Raw genomic sequence first — 26,475 nt, 5'->3', positions numbered from 1 at the left:
GAAGAATTAATGCAGCTCTGATGACAAAAGAGGGTCCAACCAGATACTTGCAAGGCGTACCTAACAAATTGGCCAGGGAGTTTATCTTTGACTGTTGTATGAAAGTAGTAATTATCAAGCTGTACATTATAAAAAGGACTAACCAACAATTCAATTAATATTTTTTAGGAAGTGGCATGAGGACTATAGTAGCAGCTTATTTTCTAGTCTCATCTTGACCCCCATTGCAGATTTTCTTGTCAAAAGTTAAAAAAAAATTGATTAAGCTCTTTTAGAATATGGACCACCCTTTTTAACCTCTCACGGTGACTTGGAAATGTTAGGACAGGGTCAGAGTTTCCCTCTGAGAAGCCCCCGCCCCTCTTTTAAAAGGTCTATAATTAGGTTCAATGAGCTCCAGGGACACAACAGTGAGTGCTGGTGTGAGAGCAAGACTGGTGGCTGCCCATGACCCATGACAGCACTTTTTATTAAATAAAGGAACTAAAAGTGAGCACTGGAATCAGGGAGGTTACAAGAACGTTTTTGGGGCTATTTCGAAGCTTCTTGTGCAACAGAGTTCCCGTTTTGCACTTGAGAGAGCCGAGGAAAGGCCAAGGAGTTCACTAACAAGATGGGAGATGAGAAACAAGACGGCAAAGTGCTTCTCGTTGAAGAAACAAAGGTGAAAGTGCTTTATGAAACTGAGACATCTCTCCAGCTGGATACCAAAGCTGAGTACCCAAATGCAGGGTCAAACTCCATCTACTCAGCAATTCTCAGCAGGAATGAAGCCGTCAAAGATGCCAAGCGTCTTAAGACCTTTCTGGAGCTGCGAGACAAATATGTGGAGAAGAATGTTATGTTTGAAGACCCTCTGTTCCCTGCAGATGACTCCTCACTTTTCTACAGTAGGAAACCTTCAATGAAGATTGAATGGAAACGTCCGTCGGTGAGTGCCAGTCTTCAGGGATCGTGTTGTTTGGGCCAAGTTGCACATAATGCGAATGAGTCTCTTACATGTTTACATAAGTGCTTCTCTTAAATCTGTGTACCTTATCACTTCCTCCACACCACATGGCTGGAGTGTCAGGTTCAGACGGTTGCATGGTGGCTCACGCATTGCGCTCGGTTATCACCTTCTACAATCACAGACAGCTGTGATTCTCACGCAGAGGGTCGCACTCAGCTGGTGCTGGGATTCAAACTAGCAACTCAGCGTTGACCTCGGGGGTTCATATTTTTATGATGCACACTCCCAAAAGGGCTTGATACTTTTCCAGGGCGTTTGCCTTTGGCGATAAATGAGTCAGATTGGCAGTCATTAAAGTGGCATTTGGCAAAAGGTATTCAGACATGTTCATGTTACATGCAAACACACTGAGAAAGACATTAGCACCAAGAGGCAGAAGCAGCGATGAGAAAAGTCCTGCCTGTTACACAAAACTTATGAATCAATGCCAGAATGTAAAATGCTCTTTTTGAATTATTCCAAATATTAGCTCACAAATGTAAGATGACCACCTGGATCTTTACATAGTAAATAAATCAGTGGATCCAACTGGACGCCTTGCTAATCAGCTGTTTTTGCTTTAGCATATTTAATGTTTCCGTCATAATATAAATGCTTTATGAGCTACAGTGTCCATATTTCTTACCCTGCATAGCATGTACAGGCTGGAAATATGCACAAAAAACCACATTGTGGTATGTGTCATGGATTTAAGAGCTTTAAACTGTTACACTTCGTGACACACCTAGTTCTTGTCAATTGTGGGCGGACAGATTTGTGGACAGTTGATGCTTCGCCATGACATCAGCTCATCGATCCTTTGGCTGGATGAGCGAACAAAAAGAAGAAAAAAATTGAAATCTGTAGTGTAATATAGGATATCAGATAAAGGAAGTGGAGTTAAAACCACAACAAAGTGGAAGTATTACATTTTTTTTCCTATTCAACACTTTTTAGTGTTGTACAAAGGCATTCGATTCCATTACACAAAATTGACGGAAGTATGATAAAAATGAAAAGAAAATCAAAAGTTAGGATAAAAAGTTGTTTAAAAACCCGGGTGCAAGATTATAAAAGGTGTTAAATAGAAATAAATAAATACATATATGTATTGCATCATCACTGACCTGTATGAACAGCATACATATGGCTCTGTCTATTCCTTTCAGCATGATGGTATGATATATTTTTTACATTTTCATTAAATCATAAGAAAATAATTTTCAACCCAACATTATTCGCTAATCTCATTCTTAAATGCCTGCTTTGTAAATCCAGTATAACACTAACACGAAGGCTGATTGCTGCTTCATGTTTCACCAATGAAGCGTGAGACACTCAGCTGAGATCAGTGATACTTGAATGCCACACAGGGGTCAGCTGTGGAGGGTGCTTTAAATCAGGAACATGAAACTGCATTTTTATATTTTATGATGTAAAATGGGGGAAAATAGTTTGTTTTTCTTCAAAATTACTATGAAATTGCACACTACTAAAAATTGCTTACATTATATTCTGTGTACCAAATCTAACTATGTTGTAATTTCAAATAAAATACATTTTCCATTTTAATTCAGGGGAATTACGGCCTTAGTCACAGGCTGTATTATACAATGGAGATGTATGACCCACAGCATAATTCATACTTAAGTCAAATGCTGAAATCATGTATGTATATGTGTGTGAATATTCATTATAGTAGACAGTCTGGACAACAACGCCTTGTTTTACAAATACATTTGTAATCAGGAGTTATGAGGTGAGGTCTTTTATACCAGAGGGCCTCTAACAGGAGCTTCCATGTAAATATGAAGTGAATGCAGAGGGCGTCTCATGGTTCCAAAACCTGACCTGGCAGAAGGCATTACATCACTTGCTTTCAGTTGTAAATCCAGATTTTAGTTTTCCAGCAACAGAAATATAAGCTTTTATATTTTATATATTTTATATTGCAAGTAAATTGAGTGTTGGGGAAGCGGTAATCTGAAATCTAACCATGAGAAGTTTGGTAAAAACAGAAAGCAAACCAGGGCAGCATGTCAGGATGGACAAATCCCCTTTATCATTTCACAAGCTTCAAATCTTTGAAACTCCTCAACTAAAGACCTTAATCCGTCCCAAAAGAGGTGAGGAAATGACACGAGGAGAGAAGAGTTGAGGAGACGGATATTTACAAACCCAATTCTGAAAAGGTTCAGCACACGGACTTTTCTTTTACGAAGCTGTGCTTTTTAATAGACACAATATGTGGTTTACCATTGTGTTTCTGGAATAAGTAAGGCTCTCTCTGAATAGACGTTAGGAGCACATGTCACTCTAAAACCCGTATATACCTTTCAGCACTGATAGTGCCTTTTCAGATGCACAGGCTGAGTTCAGAGACGATCGTAGATTCAGAGATGAACAGTTTTTCAGTTTGTTTCAGTCGTTTTTAAATGAGATTTCTAGATGTGATCATGTTCATACATGGCTTCTTCTTTGCATCACAAAGCATTTGCGGATTGCAGGATGAACTGTGTCCACATTCAAAGATTTCTGGAAGTGATTCCCATGCCAGAATCGTGCAGTGCTGCCTCAGTTCCCAAAGATTATGACCATCCAATACTGATTTTCAGCCTTTCTGATACACAGAGTTCTCCAGAGTTTCTGAACCTTGTGATGATATTATTCACTTTAAATGGTGAAATATTCCAAGTTGTCACAATTTTACATTTTGGAGTATTATTCTAAAATTGTGCCACAATTCGTGAATTCAGTTTTCTTTGCAGATTGGTGAAGCTTTGCCCTTTACTCTGGAGAAACTTTGCCTCTAAGAAGTTATTTTTAAACCAGTCATATTACTAACCTGTTGCCAAATAAACTATTTAATTGCAAAATGTTTCCCCAGCTGTTTCTTTTTAGTACCACTTATTTTTCCAAGCTTTTGCCACTCTCTCCCTAAGCTTTTAAATAACAGGTTTTAAAATCATTACAGATTTATACATGTATAAAATATATCGTATATTTAAACATACATAACAAAACTCTGGGATCAAAATAATTTGATGTCAAAAAATAATTTTGTGATACAAACTACTGAATAAACATAAATCTGATGTTTGAAAGCAGATATTAAAGTTGTATGAACACAAACAGCCGTACAGAACCTTTGTCTGGTATCCGTTACATTATAATCAGGAGCTTAATCTGTACAAATAACTTGGAACCAAAGTTTCTGGTTTTATATACAAAGCCAACTTTTTCCATGCAGTTTGATGCCAAAGGAAAAGTGGCGCAAAGAAAGAAAGTCCTGGGTTTTCTCTTGGTGCTCAGGTTTCTCACGGGGTAACTGTCTGTCAGGACGCAGGAAGTGTTGCAAAAGAGATTTTTAATCTCAAGAGTTTCACTTCCTGGATGAAGAAAATATAACAATTGAGATTCTATACCGATTCTCCACGGAAAGAACAATTATTCTGCCTTTTAGTCATTTTCGTCATCTGCTGACACATAACAAATGCATTATGTCATGGAGAACATCCTTTGGTTAAATGAAAAAGTACATCATTACTTTCATAATGTGAAACGACTGAGATTTCATAACATATTTTTTTAAAAATTCCCTTCCTGACGTTTTTTGTCTTCCAGGAAATTTGTGAAAACCCCCAGTTCATCATAGATGGAGCCAACAGAACAGACATCTGTCAGGGAGAATTAGGTAACATCTGAACTGCCTGCGCTTTCAAAAAAGTGATTTTACCCACATTTCACTCTTTTGAAAAGACATTACAGTGGTTTTTTAAGCCTGTATGTTAAGTTAGCACTGTCGCCTCATAGCAAGAAGCTCCAGCTGGGGCCTTTCTGTGTGGAGTTTGCATGTTTTCCTCATGTTTGTGTGGATTCTTTCCGGGTACTCAGTCCAAAAACATGCATGGTTTTAATTAATAGGTTAATTAGTGATTCTAAATTGGCAGTGTGAATAGTTTACTATCAAAAGCCCTGCCTCTAACAAATTTTTATAAAAGGGATGACATCAAACAAAACAGCTACCAGAGCCTGAAAGCATTAAGTCGAGCAGTGTAAGTGTCAGTTTCATCTGCATCTGATTTTATATTGGTTATGGGGCAAGTGAGCATGCTGAACAATTACTGACCTCGGGCCTGAGTTCGAGTTCGAATTCTGACACTTGCAGCAATTTGGTGTGTGACAACTCTGTTACCCTGTGAAGTAATTTGTTTGGATGAAATCACAGCTCATCAATCTGTTGTCGACAGGTGACTGCTGGCTGCTGGCTGCCATCGCCTGTCTCACGCTGAACGAGAAGCTGCTGTACAGAGTTATTCCCCCGGACCAGAGCTTCACCGAAAACTACGCCGGCATCTTCCACTTCCAGGTTGAAATGTGACATTTTGGACATCGTGCTGTTAACAGAAAACCATTGTATGTGTGTCAAATTTCTAGTAAAAGGAAAACCAAGTAAAACATATGTCAAAGAGTATTTCAGATTTAGATATATTAGTTTTTTACTATGATCGTTTGGTCAGTGGGAGAGTAATTTTTTATAAATACATTTTTATGTTCTTGGATAAAGTTTAAAAATGCGCCTTGGTTTGGTTTTGTTGAGTGTATTTAGTGTTAATAACCTGATTGTGAATATGTTCACTCATAGCTCAGTCTTTAAAATGAATACAATGGGGTAAAACGTTTAATGTTTGCCTCAAAAACATATTTGAATAAACACAGTGTTATAAAGTGTTATAAAATTTTAAAGACGTAACTCAAAATCACATTTGAGTAGATGACAATAAAACCTTTTTTAAAAAATCCAAATATCTCAACATGGAATTATACTATAGTATCTATTAATGTGAAACATGATATGATGAAGGATATACAGATATTTCTGTCAAATGAAAAATGTTGATGCCTTTTTTCAGACAGAATTTTTGCTTCATGTTTATTCAGTTCAATTCAATTTTATCACAACAACAGTCGCCTCAAGGCGCTTGATATCGTAAGGTAGACCCTATAATAACACATACAGAGAAAAACCCAACAATCATATGACGCCCCATGAGCAAGCACTTTGGCGACAGTGGGAAGGAAAAACTCCCTTTTAACAGGAAGAAACCTCGGTCAGAAACAGGCTCAGGGAGGGGCGGGGCCATCTACCGTGACCAGTTGGGGTGAGAGAAAGAAAACAGGATAAAAGACAAGCTGTGGAAGAGAGACAGAGATTAATCACAAGTATGATTTAATGCAGAGAGGTCTGTTAACACATAGTGAGTGAGAAAGGTGACTGAAAAGAAAAAACTTAATGCATCATGGGAGTCCCCCAGCAGCCTACACCAATTGCAGCATAACTAAGAGAGGATTCAGGGTCACCTGATCCAGCCCTAACTATATGCAATTGTTGGAAAGTCTTAAGCTTAATCTTAAAATAGAGATAGTGTCTGTCTCCCGAATACAAACTGGAAGCTGACTCCATAGAAGAGGGGCCTGAAAACTCTATGAACAACAAGTGCAAAGTGCTCTAATGGGGTGATATGGTGCTAAAAGGTCATTAAGATAAGCTGGGGCCTGTTAATTTAAGACCTTGTATGTGAGGAGCAGGATTTTGAATTCAATTCTGGATTTAAAAGGGAGCCAATGAAGGGAAGCCAATACAGGAGAAATATGCTCTCTTTATAGTCCCTATATGTCAGTTATATGTCAGTACTCAGTCTGGAGCATTTTGGATTAACTGAAAGCTTTTCAGGGAGATTTCTGGACCTCCTGAAAACAATGAATTGCAGTAGTCCAGGGCATAGAACACATTTTGAGCTGATGATAAAAGTTTAAAAGATGTTTTTCACATGTCACATGAAAAGTTATCAGTTGTTTCACCTTACTTAAAATTGATAAATAAATAAATCATGTTGTGGATGGCGAGCTATTTTCCTTGTATGGTAAAAATACTTTGCCATGTCATCAATGACTTTCTCTGTCGTTTCCACACTCAGTTCTGGCGTTATGGCGAGTGGATTGATGTCGTCGTGGACGACCGCATTCCCACCTGCAACAACCAGCTGGTTTTCACAAAGTCTTTCAGAAAGAACGAGTTCTGGAGCGCTCTTTTGGAAAAAGCTTATGCCAAGTAAGCAGAGCCTATTAATGTCCCATGCAGTCAAGCAGTCATGCACACCGTCATCTGACACGCGTTGCTGTTCAGCGTGGTTCAGATTTCCAGTCCATACACCGAACGACAGTTCTTGTTTCTTCTTATTGAAAAAAAGTCTGGCATTGAACTGTTTCAGGTGTTTTTAACGCAAATTGAGGTTTTTCAATAAAAGTTTTAGTCTGAACAACAAATCTCAGTCTTAAACTGCGATTTAGCAACCAATTATGAACTGTGTTACTGAGCCGTATGTACTTTTGCAGTGTACTCTCACACTGATTTGTGACACAAATCGAGCGTCCTCATATTTCCCGAATTGACAGCCAGCTGTGTGAAAAGTATCAGCCCCGGAGAACACACATGTCAGCACACTGACCAGAATGATCGACCTCTCTCTCAGGTTGCACGGGTCTTATGAGGCACTGAAAGGAGGGAACACTTTGGAAGCCATGGAGGATTTCACAGGTGGAGTTACCGAGTACTTTGAATTGTCTGATGATCCCACAGAGCTCTACAAGATCATGAAGAATGCACTGGAGAGAGGCTCACTGATGGGCTGCTCCATAGATGTATGTGTTTGAGGTTAAAGCATCACTCTTTGTCATGTTTCTTTCATTTCATTTTAAGTGTTAGCAAGTCAAATGCACAGATTTCACACAAAGTTTTCTACATTTTTTTCCCTCCCCTCAGCTCTGTCAAAGAGAGCAGATATCTGTCATATGTAACTCTCAGGCACGCAGCCCCACCCACCTGCTGTTTTGCTGTTATTGGCTTAAAATGGCTTAGAGTTAAAATGACTTATTTCGGACAGGGAATAAACTGAGTGTCCACAACAATACCAAGTATAGGATAAACAAGGATTATTTTGAACTGTGAATCAGTCAAAGCTACTATGGAGTCTAATAATAAAACACATGATGTATGCTTTGTCTGTCAGGTTTCTTCAGAGAGTGAATTGGAGAGTCGGACTGAGCAGGGGCTGGTCAGGGGTCATGCCTATTCCATCATAAGCCTGGAGGAGGTAGAGTGAGACATCCATGTAAATGCACATCGTCTGGTGGACAAGGCATTTTTTTGGTAATTTTTTTTTCCTGCTTCTTTGCAAGTGTGATGAGGTTTCAAAGGACACAAGAATTCGCCTGATTCGTTTGCGCAATCCCTGGGGTTTTGTGCTCTGGAAAGGACCCTGGAGTGCAAAGTTTGTATATTTTTACTCTTAAATAACGCAGCATATCACCCTTAAGTAAGACATGGTGGTAGTGGAGGTCTCACCACTTGCCAGCATAATTAAAAAAATAGTGTCTCCTATTTGCTTAGTTTGTATTTAGGAAATTTGATCTTTCCACAGTTCAAAGGAGTGGTCGACAATTTCCGCTGCAGACAGAGAAAACCTGAAAAAACAGACCATAGAGGCAAGTGAGTTCTGGTGAGTGAAACACCTTCCCACACACCTTTTTGTCTATAATGACTTAACTTTTTTTTTTTTTTTTTTTAAATCTTTCATCCACAGTTTTGTGAGAAGTTACTACTACAGTATAATATAGCTACCATCACTGTTAGTGTTCAGCTCAAATCACAGCTTAGCATCAAACACCTTATGGTGACTTTGAGATATCAGTGTACATAGAATGACTTTTCAACTGCCACCGTGCATGGCCTCTTTGTTGCCCCACTACTGATAAAAACCTATAAATAGCAAAACCCATCCATCCATCCATCCACCAAGCAGTTTTGTTCACTACAAAATGAACCTGCAAAGAGATACAATTTCTAACTTTTTACAGTATAATACTACAGTCAAATTTCAAAAGCCAATAAAACCTAGGTGAATGCTAAAAGTATTTAACTGTACTCAAATATCTGTAAAACTCTTTGGAGTTGTTCTGCCACTGTTTACTTAACATTTTCCTACTTGAGAACCATTTGTTTGCATTGCATTGTGAGGGAATGATGAACCTAGTGATTGTATTTACTCAGCAAGCACCTTTTTTATTTTTACTTCTTTTGTGTTTCACTTCAGGATGTCCTTTGCTGATTTCAAGAAGAATTTCAGCAAGCTGGAGATGTGCAACCTGACCCCCGACACGCTGCAGGGGGATGAAAGAAACACCTGGACAGTGTCGGTCCACGAGGGTCGCTGGGTGAGAGGAAGCTCTGCTGGTGGCTGTAGGAACTTCCCAGGTAGGCTTTGTTCTTTTTGGATCAGCTTTCATACTTTTAAAAGACGATATTGTAAAAACTCTCACTTACATAATTCGTGTTTATATGAATCTGTGCTGCATATTTACTTTGTGTATTTTACAGACACGTTTTGGACAAACCCTCAGTATCGTCTGCAGCTGTATGAGGAGGACGATGACCCGGATGACGAGCAGGTGGCCTGCACTGTTGTCGTGGCACTGATGCAGAAAGGTCGAAGGATGCAGCGCCATCAAGGGGCCAAATTTCTCACCATAGGCTTTTCCATCTACGAGGTAGTGATCACACCTCATTTTTTCTTCAGAAAGTACACACGTGTCCAGGATTTCAGAAGTTAACCTGATATTTAACTTCTTTTGTGTCTCTGCAGGTGCCGAAGGAGGTATGATGATCTTGCATCTTTCACTTTATTTGCTTGTATCCCCAAGAGAGGTTTCACTTGTATAAAAAGGGGGGAAAGAAAAGTTACAATACATTATAATATTTCTTATTGCTATCATTAACAAGTCACCATTTCTACAACCCTGTTCACAGATGTGTGGGCAGAATCAACATCTGCAGAAGGACTTCTTCCTCTACACAGCCTCCAAGGCAAAATGCAAGAGTTACATTAACCTGCGGGAGGTAACGGAGCGTTTCTGTCTGCCTCCCGGTGAGTACGTCATCATCCCCACAATCTTTAAACCCCACGAAGAAGGAGAGTTCATCCTCAGGGTCTTCTCTGAGAAGCAGAGCACATCAGAGTAAGGGTTACTATCGTGTTTTTCTTGAGAGCCAAATTGCTTTTAAAATTACAAGATGTAGAAAGGCAGCATTGCTGAGGTATGTTTGCTTTTCTCCACAGGGAGGCAGAGACTACGATTGGATCAGATCAAACGCAGGTTTGCAGCGTAATGTTAGAAACAGTGGGGTTAAAATATGTTCTTGCTTTTATTGCAGTGGACTGTAAACTGAAAGGCTGGTTTATCTTTCCTGTTTAGAAACCTGTGTTTTAATCACACACACTCACCGGTCATTTCATTAGGTATACCTTCATAGTACTAGGTTGTACCCTTTTTGCTCTGCAGATTTGTCAGCTGCACACGTGATAGGACTCTCCTGTTCCACCACATCCCAAAGGTACTCTATTGGATTGAGATCATGGGACTGTGGAGGCTATTTGAGTGCAGTGAACTTATTGTCATGTTCAAGAAACGAGTTTGAGATTATCTGAGTTTAATAATGTAATAATGCAGCGCCTGGGGAGCAGTGTGTAGGGACGGTACCTTGCTCAGGGGTACCTCGCTCAGGGGTACCTCGGGGTAACCGTTCAGTGGAGTCGAACCCCCGACCTTCCGATCATGGGGCCACCACTCTACCTACTGAGCTATAACTGCCCCTGTTTTGTGACATGGCATGTTACTGTGCTGGAAACAGCCATCAGAAGATGGATACACTGTGGTCAGAAAGTAATAGACATGGTCACCAACAATACTCAGGTAGGCTCTGACAGTTAAATGTTTTTGGTACTAAGGAGACCAAAAGGTGCCCGCACCATTATTCCACCAACAGCAGGCTGAATTGTTGATACAAGGCATGATGGATCTGTGCCTACATGTTGGTTACACCAAATTCTGACCCAACCATCCATAATTCAGACTCAGAACACCCAAAATTTTTTCCAATCTCCTGTTGTCCAATTTTGGTGAACTTATGCAAACTAGCCTCGGTTTCCTGTTCTTCTGCTGCTGTTGAAGAAATGTACACGATGACTGGCTGATTTGTGTTAACAAACAGTTGAATGGGTGTACCTAATAAAGTGGCTGGTGAGTGTATTTCAGAAACATCTATTCAATTTTGTTTATTTATTTATACAGTGCCAAATTTGCTAGTTGGGGTTGCATCACATCCTTACTGTAGCACTCAACTCCCTCATCATACTTGCACTCAGTTAATGAAGATACTGGACTTTCTCAGCTGTGACAGTGTATTGACTGTTTGGGGAAGTGTAAACCATACTATATCTTCTTTAATTGTTTCTTTTGTACAAAATGGAAATGGAGATCACCTCTTTACCTTTTTATGGGACTTTTAATATAACTGAAGGACTCTGATGAAGGACACAAAGACGGGGTTGTTAATCCATACATACAAATATGCAGGTTCAGTTCCTTACACCAAAGCACTAGAGATGAAAAGTAGAAAAGATAAAGAATTTTGGGGGGAAAATCCCGCTTCAAGAAGGATGAAAATACTAAATTCATCTTTCCATGGAGTGCAGCAGACAGTCATTAGATGCCACATTTAACTTTAACACTATGCTCACATACAACTCCGTATTCTTGGACTCAACTTAAGTAGCTTTGCATATATTTGGTTCAAAATAACCCTCATGTATCCTAGGTGCACCCCCTTCAGTTAATCCACTGTATGAAACAAGCTCCCTTCCACTTAACCTCACTCGCTCCTAATTGGCTGCTCCAACAAAAAGTGGCAGGGCCCCGCCCACCCTCTTATTCATACATACATATATCTGGCCGAATATGACACTAAACATCCCACTCCCTGTTTAAAGTCTGCATTAATATGCCTTTCAGATCAGCATGTCCTACAGATCACTGCAATGTCGGTTAGAATTTGATTTCAAAACCCAGCTTTGTGTCTTACATATTCATTAACTTTACTCTTGAACTTTCCCTAGCTTGTTCTGATGCATATGTTCTGTACTCAGACCAACTAATAGACTTGAACTTCCAAGTGTTTCCTCCTCCATTTCATCTCATTTCATCTTTTTGTCTCTCCTTGTCTTATTGGTCACCAGCAAGAAAAGAAACAGAAAGAAAAGGTAATGAATGTCTGTAGCAGTTGGATTGTTAGGCTGCTTTTTTGCTGAGCTCTTTCTTCACTGCTCCTTTCCAACACGTGTCAGCTATTAGAAGCGTTTGCCGACACAATATTAAATGTAGAGTTTATGACCAGTGGGATTACTGCAAACTGACTCTTTTTTTTAAAATTCTTTTTGTCTTTTCTACATGTCAGCCTATTGTATTTGTGTCAGATAGAGCACTGGCCAGCAAAGAAATCGAGCACGACACGATTCGGGGGGAGAAGAAGAAGAAACCAAAGGTAAATGTCCTTGGTGTGGCGAGTCTTCTGTCACATGGCAAACAGCTCATGTCTGTCATATTTTCCTGGTGACTGATGACTCCAAAATGCAATCTTTACTGGATCAGATAACATGACTGGGAATAAAACAATTGAGTCTGAAGCCAGTAGAGCTCAAGTAACTCAGCTGCACCTGTTTTCCTGTAGAGACACTCTAATGTTAGCTGTCCGCAGTCTTGTTTTTCCCATATGCTGCTCTCCTCTGGTATCATAGAGAAACACATCCAATCATTTAATGATTAAATAGACTGATAAAAGCCATGAAAACCCCAAGATGTATTGGACTACATGATACTGCACAGTAGTACCAAATAGAGACTGACTGAGTGTACAGCGTTCTGTATAAAATTAAAGTGAAATCTTCAAGTGAAAACCTTTTGAAAATGACCCAACTTTGTTGCTTCGAACATCAGGAAAAATCGTTGTCTGGCAGGAAGAAGATTATCCACAATTATTTCTTCACAAAGCCAAACACAGACTCAGTAGTGGAGTCCGGTCTGGGCTCTGGCTGGGCCGTTCCAGTACTTTAATCTTCTGGTGAAACCAGTCTTTGTTGATTTGGACGCATGCATTGGGTCATGAATTGATGAAAGGGGGAATTCCTCAAAGGTGCCACTTTGATCGCTTATATGTCTATATAAACTTAAGTTTTAAAACTTATATCCATAACTCGTGTAAAAAAGTTTTCTTTGCAGTCCTCTCAGAAACGACGTATACTGTTAATGCTTTTAGGTGCTTGTAATCAAATGCACTTGATTAATTGATCATCAGAAAGTGGGAGCACCTCTTTAAATCAGAGGTTTTGACTGTTTACTGATGAGAAAAATTCTGTTGTGTGTCAATACAATGCAACAATCTTCCCAGGAGTGGATGTATCACCAAGTTCACCCCAAGGTAATGCTCAGAGAAACTGAACTGGAAGAGTTGTCAGGAAGAAGCCTCTATTCTCTAAAACAAACATGGCAGCAGAGCTTTGGCTCACAAAGTTGAATCTGAATAAACCACAAGACTTCTGGAACAGTGTCCTTTAGACAGACGAGACCAAAGTGAAGGTGCACGACATCACGTTTAGTGAAAACCAAACACCACATATCAACACAAAAACCTCATACCAACTGCCAGGCATGCTGGGGGAGGGGTGATGATGTGGGCTTGTTTGGCAGCCACAGGACCTGGACACCTTGCTGTAATTGAGTCAACCATAAACTCCTGTGTATACCAAAGTATTCTAGATCCAAATGTGAGGCCATCCGTCAACAGCTGCCGAAAGCTGAAACTGGGTCGTGCAACAACAAATCTACAACAGAATGACTGAAAAAGAAAAGAATCGAGGTCCTGTGCACAAATGTCCCCAATGAACTGACGCATCATTGTAAAGACTCATAAAGTCATACAGAAAATGATTACTTCAGGTTATTGTGCAGTTCTACAAGTGACTGAATCAGCCATGCTTTAGTTTTTCATGGGACTGCACAGATTCCTGTGAAAACTTTCTTCTTCCACAACTACAGGTGTTGGACTCTTTGAGTTAGAAGCATTCGAACTTTGAAACCTTATTTCTAATCTTTAGTTACTGCTGCACAGCAAAGTTCATCAGTGTTTCTTTCCTTCACGTTTCTAAGTCTTCGCAGTTTCTTTTTGTGAACCTGTCTTTGTAAATAATTTCTTTCCTCTCTCCTTCAGCAGAAACTTCTCCAACCTGAGGAAACCGATGAGGAAAAGCAGTTCAGGGCTATTTACCAACAGATTGCTGGTGATGTGAGTATTGCACAGTTAGTTTGAGGAAAACACTATAAAGACTCTCATCGGCTAATATGAAACAAATCATCGCTCCCTCAGGATATGCAGATCTGTGCCAATGAACTCAAAACGATCTTAAAAAACGTGCTTTCCAAACGTGAGTACGCAGAAAAGATTGCGATTACAGCTGCCGCCAGCGTGCTCGGCATTCACACTGAGCTGTGCTTTTCCACAGATAATAACATAAAGTCAGAAGGTTTCAGCCTCGAGACGTGTCGGAGTATGATCGCCTTAATGGACGTATCCTTTCAACTGATTTCAATTAGAGGATTGCGTGCACATAACTCTACTGTTTGCCCAGTTTCCCAGTAACAGAAAGTAAAACAGTTGGGTTGAACAGTACGTAGCAGGTGTTTCCATGACTGATGCTTTTGTGCTCAGACTGATGGGACAGGAAAGCTGAATCTGCAGGAGTTCAAACACTTGTGGAAAAAGATCAAGGACTGGCAGGTAGGATAGCTTTAACCACAGCTGATGTCTGCTCATGCTTGATATGTTTTTATCTGATTGTCCGACTTTGGGTCTGCAGCTCATCTTCAAACGTTACGACAAAGATAAAACCTGGTCTATCAGTAGTTTCGAGATGAGGAATGCTGTTAATGATGCAGGTGAGCAGAAAACACTTGCAGATTTTTCATTTGTAGCACAATAATTATTATTTCTTTTTAGAATTAACATATTTTGCCAATGCACTCCTTGCCCGTGCGTTCCAGTTTAATGTGAGAATGATGTCATTTACATATTTAAAGATATATATTTTTTATCTCCATATCAGGGTTTCAACTCAACAAACAACTGTATGACATCATAGCAATGCGCTATGCAGATGAACGCCTGAACATTGATTTTGATAGTTACATCTGCTGCTTTGTGAGGCTAGAAGGCATGTTCAGTAAGTACAGACCACACACATCTGGTGCCAAAAACACTTGCATAGGACTGATTATTAGCCTATTTGACAGATTTAAGACATTGTTATGATGATATAGTGATATTAAATTTACTTTACTGAATCTAATTATCTTACAGAATGAATTAATGTATTTTTAAAGCTCTGAGTGGTTGAAAAGTTACCCAGCTCCATAATCTGTTGTCTCTTATAGGAGCATTCAGTGCCTTTGACAAAGATGGAGATGGAATAATCAAGCTCAACGTCCTGGAGGTAAGACACTCTTATTTTTGCCGTTCTGTGCCTCGTTCCATAACTTAATCTGGTCCTATTTAGGTCATTTGTGACCTTGTAAAGAATAAAACTTAAAGTAGGAATAAAATGAGGGGGGAAAAGCCTGGAACTACAGAAATCGAAAAGTGTACTATGTACAGAGTGAAAACTACATTTCCCTGAAGGGTGTTTCTAATATCTTTTTTGCTGACTTGAGTCACACAGTAAAAACCAAAACACAGAAATGGTATCATCAAGGTGGCTTTTGCTGTGCTACAGTAAATGACAATAATTCTTTTATTCTCTTTACAGTGGCTTCAGCTGACGATGTACTCATAGATCATGTCCATGTCAGTTGGCGACTCATCACGTGAGATTGGAATAAACTTCACCACGACATAACTCGTCATTGCTCCAATTTCCTCTAGATTCAGATTTAATGGTCAGGTTTATTCCTGTAATCTTTTAAATATTAAAACAGATAAGAAGTAGGTTTTCTGAGCTCTGATAACCAGGTTACACCAGAAGTTAATGTGAAATGTAAACAGACACGCACAGATGCAGAATTTCCCTTTGTTGTTAAGTCGTAAAGAATATGTGGCTATCAATGCTTTTATTTTAAAGTGGAAGCAAACACTGTGATTATTTGTTGTAATTTTATTGATGTACACATACAGTAGGTATTAAACAAAATAAAATACATACTGTACTAAAATTAAGGCGTGACTTTTATTATACAAGATTGCTGGAGAGTCTTTGGACAGCCTGGTTTCAAATATGTGATGTAGAACAAAGTTAATCAGGGAAACAGAACATTTCCAAGAGTTACAGTCAGAAATGTGAAAATGACCAAAAGTCAGCTAACAAAATAAAGGAATAATAAGCAGGAGAATTGAGGCTTTACATGAATAAAATCATGGCGGTTCAGCTATGTGTCAAAGAAATACAGTATCTCTGCTTCTGCTGCATCATCTTTGATCTCTCCCGTCTGTCTGGGGAGTCGAGGAGTCTCCTAGAAAACTCATGGGTATCATACGGAATCTCAATTCTGCCACTGGAAAAATATAAATAAATAAGTTTTTAAAAATCGCCAGACAAAGTTGAAACTTTGAGTTGCGCATCTCAAAATTTTGGCTTACTAAATACCCCAAAATTTTAAGGTGCTTCTGAGTAAGTTGAAATTTCAAGATATACAACTTGAAATGTTGATTTATGGAGAGCAAACTTTTTTTTTTTCACGAGCTTCCATAACATCATCAGCTGGTGGAGTTCACCGTACAGTCTACTTCACAGTTATTCTGACACGTTTCAATTTGCTGCATGTTTATTAGCTTCACATACAAATGAATGGTATTCATGACAGCTCGACGTCTTCACAGGAATAAAAGGAAAAAAAAAAAGAAGCAGGAAACAATTTTAATTAACAAATAAATCCAAATTACAAAGTATGAAATGATCTAATGGATTAGTGGCACTTCAAGAAAATACCAGTTATAAACGTCCAAGGAAAAGAAGTTCAATTTTGTGGGATTAAAGTGGTAAATATAGGAGAAAAATGCAGAATATTTTAAGAGGAAAAAAGCCGAATATTATTATTAACTCACAAAGCGGTGAGAAAATACAAATCGCCTGAGATTAATTGACACATTTATGAGAGGAAGAAACAAAGCAAGTGGATTAACTCTGCATAGATATGCTGATCAGGTTCATGCATGAGTTATCGCATTATGCTTTATTTTATAACCATCAGTAGCACACTAGTGATTTTTAGCACTGTGTGTTTACAGGAGAAAGCAACAGAGTGATTTAGATGATTTAGAAGCTCATGTTTTCCAGCTCAAGCTATCACCCGCTGCTCATTCTCACTGAAACACAATCTGTGTCGTGTATTTCTCTCAATTTTCTAACTTTAATCTCAGAGAATTTCTGAATTTTACTTGCAGTTTGATGACTTTGAAATCTCAGAATACCACCAAAATGACTAGCTGGAAACAAAAACGTGAGAGCGTGTGAGACTCCACCCTGGCTTGCTGCATCACTTTACCACCATTCCCATCAGGGCTGCACGTTACTGTCGTTCTCCACGTGAGTCTGCATGTGTTCAGAAAGCTCCTGCGGCAAAATGCAAACAAAGCTGACAAACTGGTCTCTCTGAATGAACCACAAGAAGAAAACACATAGCCTAGCTAATGAGGTACGCTAACAAACTGTTCACTACCTGTCTGACTGAATGCTGCGTGGCAAAAAAAGTGTCGCAGCCTCTCCAGCGACACTTGACCGTCTGCAGATTTTGGTTGCTGTGATCTTTAGTAAGGTGCTGTAGCAAGTGATCCTGCATGCCAAAGATCAGAGAGCAATTCTGCCACTGGAAAGAGAGCAAATACAAGAAAAAATCTTCAAGAAAAAGACACTGTGTGAACGTGGAGGAGTCACTGTTCCAGTTTATAACATCAGGTTCTTACCCAGCAGCGGTAGTTTTTCATCAAGTTGAGCTTTACAGCTTGAACGCTGCCATCGTAACAGCCTGTGTAGATCTGCGTGTGGAGCAATCGACCACAGAGACACAAGTCGGCAGTGTTTATTCATCCCTTCCTGTATGAACCGCTGCCATGCAAGTTTATATTTAAAAAGCAAAAAAATACAGCTGGACCGGTTTTAATTGCACTTACCACACTTTTATGTATAGCCATGCACATCACCATGTCACTGTGACCGCCATATACCTGCAGCCGGTCGTGAGACTAAACAAAAAGCAAAACACACACACACACACACACACGACAACAGATAACTGTAACTAAAAACAGATTACAAAGGTTTTTATAAAAAAAAATTATTTTTTTTTTTAAATACCTAAAAAGGTGGAAGGAAAAAAAAATCAAAGTTCCTCAAATTGTGTAGTTACATGCACAGGGACAAATATGTAGCATCAACCAAAGCAGCACAGCATTTAAAGTCTAAATGGATTTGTAACGGTCATTTACAAAAGAAAAAAAATAGTAACCTAATCATCCATTCAAAAACGACTTTGTTGCGTTCTTTTCTGTTCTATTTTGGAAGAAAATAGAGTCATAATACCTGTAGCTCATAAACTCGAACCAGTTTATCCAAACAGGCTGTTACCATCACTTTCCCCAAGATGACAATTGATGTGACAGCATGACCGTGACCCTTGTAGATGCGAACCAACTCGCCCGTCTGCAGACAGGAAAACATGGCAACAAAACTAAACGATAACAAGCATGCATCACTTACCAAAAGCACAAGGCTCGCACACATTACTAAAGTTACACTACAAATACCGGCAGCCAACAGTAATAGCCCTCAGCTTCTTAGTAGAAGCACCTATGTTATAAATCCAAAAATCCTCAGTGATTTTCACAAAAGTTGGCCTCTGACCTTGAGATCAAGGTTACCAGGATTAGAAGTCGTCAGACACTTTTAGTAGTGCCTCTACGGTAGCAGTTCAAAAATCTTCAGTGACATCTTTCTCGATTTATTCTGTTCACGTTTAAAAAAAATATACCTCTGACCTTGATCTTGAGGTCGAGCTCCCTGAGATTCAAATTCTTTTGAGATTTTTAGTAGATGCACCAATTGTGCTAATTTCAAAATCCTTCACCAGCTTGTTCTTGAGTTATTGCATTTTCAAACTTGAGTTTTTATGCGGCTGCCGGATGAAAATGAGCCTTTTATGGTTGACTGGTAACCAGGCTTTAAAAAAAAAAAAAAAATCAACATTTTATGACTAAAAACACCCAAACTAAAAAACTAAAACAAAAAGAAAACATTAAAACAGAATTCAACTTTTTTAAAATAACACTAATAACTCTGAAAATTCCCACTAGCATAATTTCATTGATCTTTTTTAAGTAAGTCAAGTCACTTACATGGATGTTGTGGGCATGTACAGATGTGTCACTGGAACCACTGAAAACCAGGTCATTCACTACCTGACAACAACAACAACAACAACAACAACAACCAAAGTCAACAAGATGCAAGAACTGCTGCGTGCAGGTAATAAACCAAACACCAGCCAACCATTTCCTCCCACACATACAGAAAACAAAACATTTTCACTGTTGTCATTTTATGACTATCAAGTTTTACCACATGCTGAATGTTGACTCTGATGTCAATACAGACTTGATGTTGATTATGAAAACTTTAATAACCATTTTCAGCAAAATAGACTGTTAAAGGATGTAGAATTTCCCCACCTTCATACAAAGTACAGTCTTGGTGTGACCTTCCAGTGACCGCAGCAGCAGGCCGCTCTTGGCATCGCGCACGCTGATAGTGCTGTCATACGATCCGACCAGAAGCAGCCGGCGAGCGCCCTCCTGAGCTGTGCCCAGGCAGCTCACGCCTCGTGGGCCGTGGCACTCGAACACATCCAGCTGTTTCAGAGTCTAAAAAGATCAAAGTTGTTGGAAAGAAGAGAAGGGATTTTTTTTTTTTTTAATGAACACTATGGCATGTAATTATCCAATTTCACTGACCTTTACATCATAGCTAGCAACTGATCCGCTGGCAGTCCCAGCATACAGAATATTCCAGGCTATGTGCAAATACAGCACTCTGTCAGGAAGGGCAAGCTGCTCCAGACACTTCTTAGACTGCAGAAAACAGTCGATTATAAGACAAAATCAATAAATGCTCAATAAAACACGTTTACTTCAAAAAACACATTCTGACTGAGTTTCACACTAAAATCCAGCCAGTGAGCAACTTTGTGACAGCAGCACTTTATTACTTCCAAAAACACGTCCAACACCAACCACATTAAGTCCTATCAAGACATTATATACCTTTATGCTGTAACAGCGGATAGTTTGATCGCTGGATCCTGTGTAGAGGCGTGTCGGCATATTTGGGATGGATGACACCAGTAGACAGTTGATTTTATTTGTGTGACCGTCAAATATTGTTAAGCACTCCTTGGTCTGGATACATAAGACAAAATATAGATGTTAATAATAGAGGAAAGAGACATACATTTCTTTAAAGACAAAACAGTGACATTCAGTCGCTTTTGTCTGATTAAAATCCCTCTCAAAGAGGGTGCTGTACCAAAAACCTCATTGTGATCGATTTGGTCGCTAGCAGATGGCCCTCAGTTTCCATCCATTTGCATGAAAAATGCTTGTCTGCAAACACTGGCCAACTAACCACAGAGTGGCAGTAAAACTTGTAAAAGTGCAATGCAGATCAGAAACAGAGCACATTTACCTTCCAAAGAAAGGTGTGGCTTGGACCTGAAACCACCACATTAAATGACACAACTGCAAGTTTACGACCAATTTCTCCAGTCAACTGCCAGCAACCTCTTATTCACATTTACAATCTGCTATGCTGTCCATAGTCAGGGCTAAAGTGGACCAGAAAGGTTTGGAAAGACGGCATTCAGCTAATGAGCAACTAAATCTGGCAGTCAGGTTAGTGCATATTGATATGAGTTCACACGCTGCAGCCTGGCGCTGCTTCTGGTGATGGCCTGGAGATACTTCAGTGATAAGAAAATAACGTCCCACGGCTCATTTACACCTTGAACACACCCTGTCTCACCCCTGTGATGCATTCATGGTGCACACGTAAAGCTGAGGTTGCTGTAGTTAAGCTTATAGCCGCCTACTAAAGAGGAGCATGTCTGCAAGGTTTCTGCACAGTTTCACAGGTGAGAACTGCAAGTGAAATTTTAGCAAATAGGAACTGGAAATTAGCCAAATATCTTACATAATATCTGCTTACATCTTACTGAATTCAGCTGGTACCGTTAGTAATTCTACACCCAGCGTGTATCAATGCCAAATCCCACTTTAACCCCTGCTCGTGGTTAACTGTCAGCTCATTTCATTAAAAACTGCACCAATGCCACAAAGATACTTGAGAAGTCCAGTTCAGAGACTCAAATTGAAAAAAAATGCACTAGAGATAAAACTGGACAAAATTTTGAAGTGCCAAGAACATACCACTAGACTGTAGGCCCGAGCCGTGTTGTCCCCCGAGCACGTGTACAGGACGCCATTGTGGACTTGAAGGCTGTTCACGGGGCCGCTGTGATTTAGAAACTCTCCCAAGGATGGCTCCTCATCATCAACGGATGCTGAAATAACAGCGACTAGGTTTATTTCTTTCTTTTTTTTTAAGAATCTAAAAAAAAATAATACATATTTGAAATTTTCGTGGTAAATTTTAGCTCAAAAAGGCAGTATGTTTTATCATTGCTGACAAACAGCAGAGATTACTCACCTGCAGGCGTGTTGGCATCTTTCCCTTCCAAAGCTGACGGCTTAATTTCACTGAAGGGATGAGAGAAATGGATCAGTTTTCCTGTAAAGTTCAGGATTGGAACCCTGAAACGATCCAAAGCGTGAACCTCACCTGTCGTCCTGACTTTGTTGAGACGTTTGTGTGCTTGCAGAGCTGAACTCAGCATTCACAGAGTGAGGCGGCTCCTGTGGCTGCGCCGGAACCTTTAAATCTTTTCCAAATGAGTCCTCACAGTCCGATTCATCGACGGCTATGACCTCCATGTTGGAGTGATCGATCATTTCAACAGAATCGTCGCTCTCGTTCCCCTTGTCATCTGCCACAGGTTGCCGTTTTTCTCTTTCGGGATTACCACCGGCTGGCTCTGGTTCTTTGGCCACCATCTTTGTCATTGCACAGTCCTGTAATCCCGCTCTTGTTTCTTGCTGCTGCTGTTGCTGCTGCTGCTGCTGCCTGGCAGATGATTCAAGAGAAAGAAGTATATTTGCAGATGTGGAGCACTCTGCGTTGGACTGATTGGCAGAGATGGCAGCAGCAGCAGTTAAGGGAGCTGCTAAGTGTGTTTGTGGGAGCAGCAGGGAGGGAAACAAAGATACGGGTTGGTTCAGAGGGACCTGAGCAGCATCGGTTTTACTGGGCACTGTTGTGGACAAGTGGCTGGCCTGTCCAACTGTGGACCGATGGCACATTTCTTGCTTCACTGTTAAAACGAGCGGAGCTGGAAGAGGTGGGGTGATAGATAATGCTGGAGCTGTGGAAGCCGATTGCTGAGTTGTTGAGGAGCCAGGTAACAGGCTCGAAGGAGGAATGGAGGGAGATCGAACACTGGCAGCTCCCGCTGATGACGATGTTCCTGAGTACCCTTCTGGAAGAGATTAAGAAAGACGAGAGAAAAGCATTTGTTGCCCACGGAACCATTCTGAGTTCAAGTTTTCACTGCCAGTGTACATGGTAAATGGCCTGTATTTATATAGCACTTTACTAGTCCCTAAGGACCTCAAAGCACTTTACATATCCAGTCATCCACCCATTCACGCACACATTCACACATCTACCGTACCTTGCATTCCCTGCAGGATCTCAATGCGCTTGGCTCTTAGGCTGTTGACCTCAGAAGTGAACTAAAACAGCAGAAAGACCCAAACTTATGAATGGCTCCTTTGAGGTCAAACATTTATTTATTGGACATTTCTTCATTACCTGCTGTCTCAGTAGCAAAAGTCTCTGGACTTCTGCATACGCAGTTTGCAGGGCATTACGGGCCTGGACCAGAGACTTGTCCAAATTCTGCAATGAGTGGCTCAACTCTTCCTCACGCAGTGACACCGCCAACAGCTGGTCCATTTGTTCCTGATCTGCAAGTGGAGGGAGAAAAAAAAAAGGGAATGACTGACGAATGTTTGACCCCCCCCCCTCAAAAAACTGCTACATTATCTTAAGCTGCCTCAGAATTTAAGCATAGTTTTAAGGATAAAAGACAGTTTATGAACGTTTGAAAGCAGATTGAGGTAGAAGGTTAACGTGATATTTAGAATCCCCATATATCATTCCCAATATGATGTCAATACAAACCATGGCAGTAAGAAACATCGTTTTAAATATAGCATGATTGTCACTTTGACCTTAAGCTCAATCAATTGGCCTTGACGGAGAGGTCAGAGGTCAAATGTGACAATGTTTGTTCCAGTTTCTTATATTTCATTGCATATAAAAAGGTTTGTTACCTAAAAAAAATCTTACTAATCATCAGAATCACCTTTGTTTGACTTTGTTTTCTTCTTTTTCCCACTTGGCTCCTCGTCAGAATGACCGTCAACCTGCAAAAACATATCAATTCCACCACTGAAATGCATCTGCAAACTGGATGTTTCAGAAATGCGTCACAGCATGCAGTACTAATCACCGTCACCGTGGTGTGTTTCCTCTTGCTGGCACTAGTGCTGCCCCTTAAATCTGAATTAAAATCCTCAAAGTTTGGCTCCACTTTCATCTGTATTTGTGCAGCTGTCTGGCTGCTGCCAGGATCCTGAGCTGCAGCCGGCTGCCCTGAAGCTTCCTGAACCTGAGAGTCTGACTGTGTCCCTGTGTCACGCTCAGTATCAGCAGTGTCTCGGAATGGAGGGGGTGCAGTCGAGTGTGGCACCGAAACAGAGTCTGGAAACGACTCCCAGTGGAAGCCTTCGGACAGCGGCAGGTCAAAGTCCTGCGGACGCACTGAGCTGCCTTGGTGAGTCGGACGATTCGACAACTCAATTCCAAACCTGAAAGTTTAAACAGTGACAACAAACAGCATAAAGAAATATCAACTCCAAACTGGGAAAGCACAAATACAACGAAACACCTTATTGGATGGCGATTTCCTCACCTCTGCGTGCCTTTTGCCTTCCTTTTCACCTCCTCATGCCCCGCTGTCCAGTTCTGATTACTCCTGGCCCCCGAAAAGCTAAGCAACGTGTTTGTAGTTGATTTACATCCAGCCTCCTTCTCCCCATGAGCTTGGCCTGCTTTGTGAGCAATTCGAACCTTAGGTTTGTTTGAGTCGGGCTCAGATGAAGCGGTCTTTTTAGTACATCTTTTAGGTGAAGTCAGGCCGTTGGTGGCCACCTGAGATGCATTATTCCCGTTGTTTGGCAGTCTGTCTGCACCTCCTGAGCTCTTTTCACGGTCCTGAGCTTTTTCAGTCAGAGCGGAGGTGCCTGCTGGCTGCTCTGCCTCAGTTCTGCTTTGTTGTGAGGTCACGGGATCAGCCACCTGGACGCCGGCCTCACTCTTCTGTCTCCGGGCTTCTCGGTCTGCTCTGCATGGCTCCCTCACACCCAGCGCTCTTCTGATTTGCTTCAGCATGGCAGTGACATCAACTTCTCGTATAGGAGCTGCGCTGTTGGCCGGTGCAGGTTGAGCTGAGCGGCGTACACTTTCCTGCCCTGTAGTCGCAGCTTGGCTCCGATCAAAGATGATGGCTCCATTATCAGGGAGCTGGTCGCTGGTGAAGACTGTGTTTGTTGCACCATTATACTTCCTGCTGCGATAGTTGTACTGGCTCACAGAAGGTCCTGCCATCTGGTGCCAGAGGTCGGTGGCACCCCCTTGAGTCTTGACGAATCTTTCCATTTGGGAGGTCACAAGTTTGACTCGGCAGGGCTGATTGTTGACAGACGCGTTATGCCAGCTTCGACCTTCGGGCTCTCCAGACATAGCAGCCAGTCTCCTGCTTTGACAATGAAGGCTTGATTCTGCATTGTGAGGAGGTCTTTGCTTACTGAATACTTTGTTCTCCTTGTTCTGGACGACACCATTGCTCCTGCCTTTGTGCTCATCATTCTGCCTTTGCTCCAGCTGCACCTGTTTTGACTGTCTATGCTTTTCCACTTTGGATGCACCAGTCTTTGTTTTGGTGGTTCCCTTTGACAAACGAGCACGCCTCTGACCAGCCACCTGCTTCAGTTTCTTTCTCTCTTTTTTTGTTACTTTCTTCCTACGACGGGAGAAAAAAAAAAGGCAGTTGTTTCCATCAACAACATATTATAACATGGAGAGATTCCAATCATTTTATTAAAAACAGGTGAAAAACTTACTTCTCTCTTTTCAGTGCCTTGTTTCTCTCCTTGATCCGGGTTATAGACTCTGTGCTGAGAGTCTTAAACAGAGACAGGGGCTTCACATTTTTGGACATCAAGCTCTTCAACTTGGCTTTGTGCTGAACGGTCGAGATGTGCTGGGCATACTCATTTAAACCCATGGAGGAAGCTTTGCATGCCTGACAGTCATGAAAGGAATCTCTGTTCAAGAAAGGGTACAACATATACTGTCAGAATTAAAAAATACGGTTATATGTCAGTGAAACTTTGTTATTTTCAATATTGTTCAAGGCTACTTGAAAAACTGCAAAAGGTTTTGGCTTCTCCGAGGCAGCGTATAAAGAAAAGAGAGGTGGTTCAAGACTCTTGCACTGCACTGTATGTCTGACTGAATGAAAAGTGTTTGTCATCAGCAGTGATAAACACACATTTCTCAAATTAGACACAGTACTCACTTGCCCAACGCTGACTCCAGCTCTCTGTGATGCAGCATGCTGTGCATATGCTCGTGTGCTTCCTGTAGTTAGAGACATATTATCAAGATTACAAATTATCTATAAAGAAACTGCAGGTTATTCATCTCTACTGAGAATACAGATGCTTCGGTGAATTAAGAGCCACTTACATGCCTCAAATACCAGCTGCGACACAAAATGCAGTAGCTGCTTTTAGACGTCTGGGAGGTTTGTGGAGGATTCTGCTCCACATGGGATTTGACCACCTTCTCGTGTGGCGTTTGGACGTTTGCCATTTCTGATGACGTGAGACTAGAACCCCAAACTGTTCAGTGTCTCAACATGTCATTGCTGATGGCAGCATTTATATTGAACCTGAGCAGTAGAAAAGAAGCACAGCCATTGAAACACATTGAAAATTAGCTCAACGTGGTCTTCAACTCAGAACTAGCCACTCGTTTGAAACGGTTTTAACACTTTTTTGAGCATTAACGACATTACGATTCGCCAAAGCCGCTGGGAAAAGTTTATCGCATCAAAGTGACGCCTATTTGGGTTCCACGCAACAAAATCTTAGCTGCAGATAATATTTACCTCGTAAATTTCACAAGGCAACAAGCATTCACTGCTCTAATGCCGCCATGTTTGCCTGCGTAAATCACGTCACGTCAAAGTCCACCAATCGCGTTCCGGAGACCGGAAGCTTGTGAGAGGAAAGGAGATGTCGTAGATCTACA

The 26,475-nt window shown here is 40.8% G+C and overlaps 2 protein-coding genes across 5 annotated transcripts; one reads left to right on the top strand and one right to left on the bottom strand.

Moving 5' to 3' along the window:
- The first annotated feature begins 394 nt into the window (after positions 1-394).
- Positions 395-16,144, top strand: capn3b (calpain 3b). 4 transcript variants are annotated; one of them, XM_042220359.1, is made up of 23 exons: positions 395-931; positions 4,616-4,685; positions 5,242-5,360; positions 6,970-7,103; positions 7,525-7,693; positions 8,062-8,145; positions 8,231-8,322; positions 8,473-8,550; positions 9,145-9,305; positions 9,429-9,598; positions 9,694-9,705; positions 9,858-10,066; positions 10,168-10,204; positions 12,124-12,147; positions 12,342-12,428; positions 14,154-14,225; positions 14,307-14,364; positions 14,443-14,507; positions 14,649-14,717; positions 14,797-14,875; positions 15,043-15,159; positions 15,371-15,429; positions 15,742-16,144. In XM_042220359.1, exons 1-23 carry the CDS (start codon positions 614-616, stop codon positions 15,766-15,768), a joined length of 2,310 nt encoding a protein of 769 aa, XP_042076293.1. In that variant the 5' UTR covers positions 395-613; the 3' UTR covers positions 15,769-16,144. The 4 variants fall into 4 exon arrangements, with proteins under 4 accessions (XP_042076293.1, XP_005921632.1, XP_042076294.1 ...); XM_005921570.2 differs by having other exon boundaries at positions 14,151-14,225; XM_042220360.1 differs by lacking the exon at positions 12,124-12,147.
- znf106b (zinc finger protein 106b) lies at positions 16,072-26,460 on the bottom strand. The gene is made up of 21 exons (XM_005921568.3): positions 26,333-26,460; positions 25,909-26,113; positions 25,739-25,800; positions 25,281-25,484; positions 24,071-25,180; positions 23,609-23,966; positions 23,462-23,522; positions 22,906-23,060; positions 22,766-22,826; positions 21,817-22,570; positions 21,685-21,734; positions 21,405-21,538; positions 20,244-20,378; positions 19,935-20,051; positions 19,653-19,844; positions 19,320-19,382; positions 18,508-18,627; positions 18,099-18,170; positions 17,892-17,963; positions 17,648-17,794; positions 16,072-17,541 (listed from the first exon to the last, which is right to left on the bottom strand). The coding sequence occupies exons 2-21, from the start codon at positions 26,032-26,034 to the stop codon at positions 17,485-17,487; spliced, it is 4,050 nt and encodes a 1,349-aa protein (XP_005921630.1). The 5' UTR covers positions 26,035-26,113; positions 26,333-26,460; the 3' UTR covers positions 16,072-17,484.
- Between the last annotated feature and the right edge of the window lie 15 nt (positions 26,461-26,475).

Source organism: Haplochromis burtoni, unplaced genomic scaffold (assembly GCF_018398535.1).
Source record: "Haplochromis burtoni strain Fernald_Lab_line unplaced genomic scaffold, NCSU_Asbu1 Contig_47, whole genome shotgun sequence".
Classification (NCBI taxonomy): Eukaryota; Metazoa; Chordata; class Actinopteri; order Cichliformes; family Cichlidae; genus Haplochromis; species Haplochromis burtoni.
This window is presented reverse-complemented; position numbering and strand designations above follow the sequence as displayed.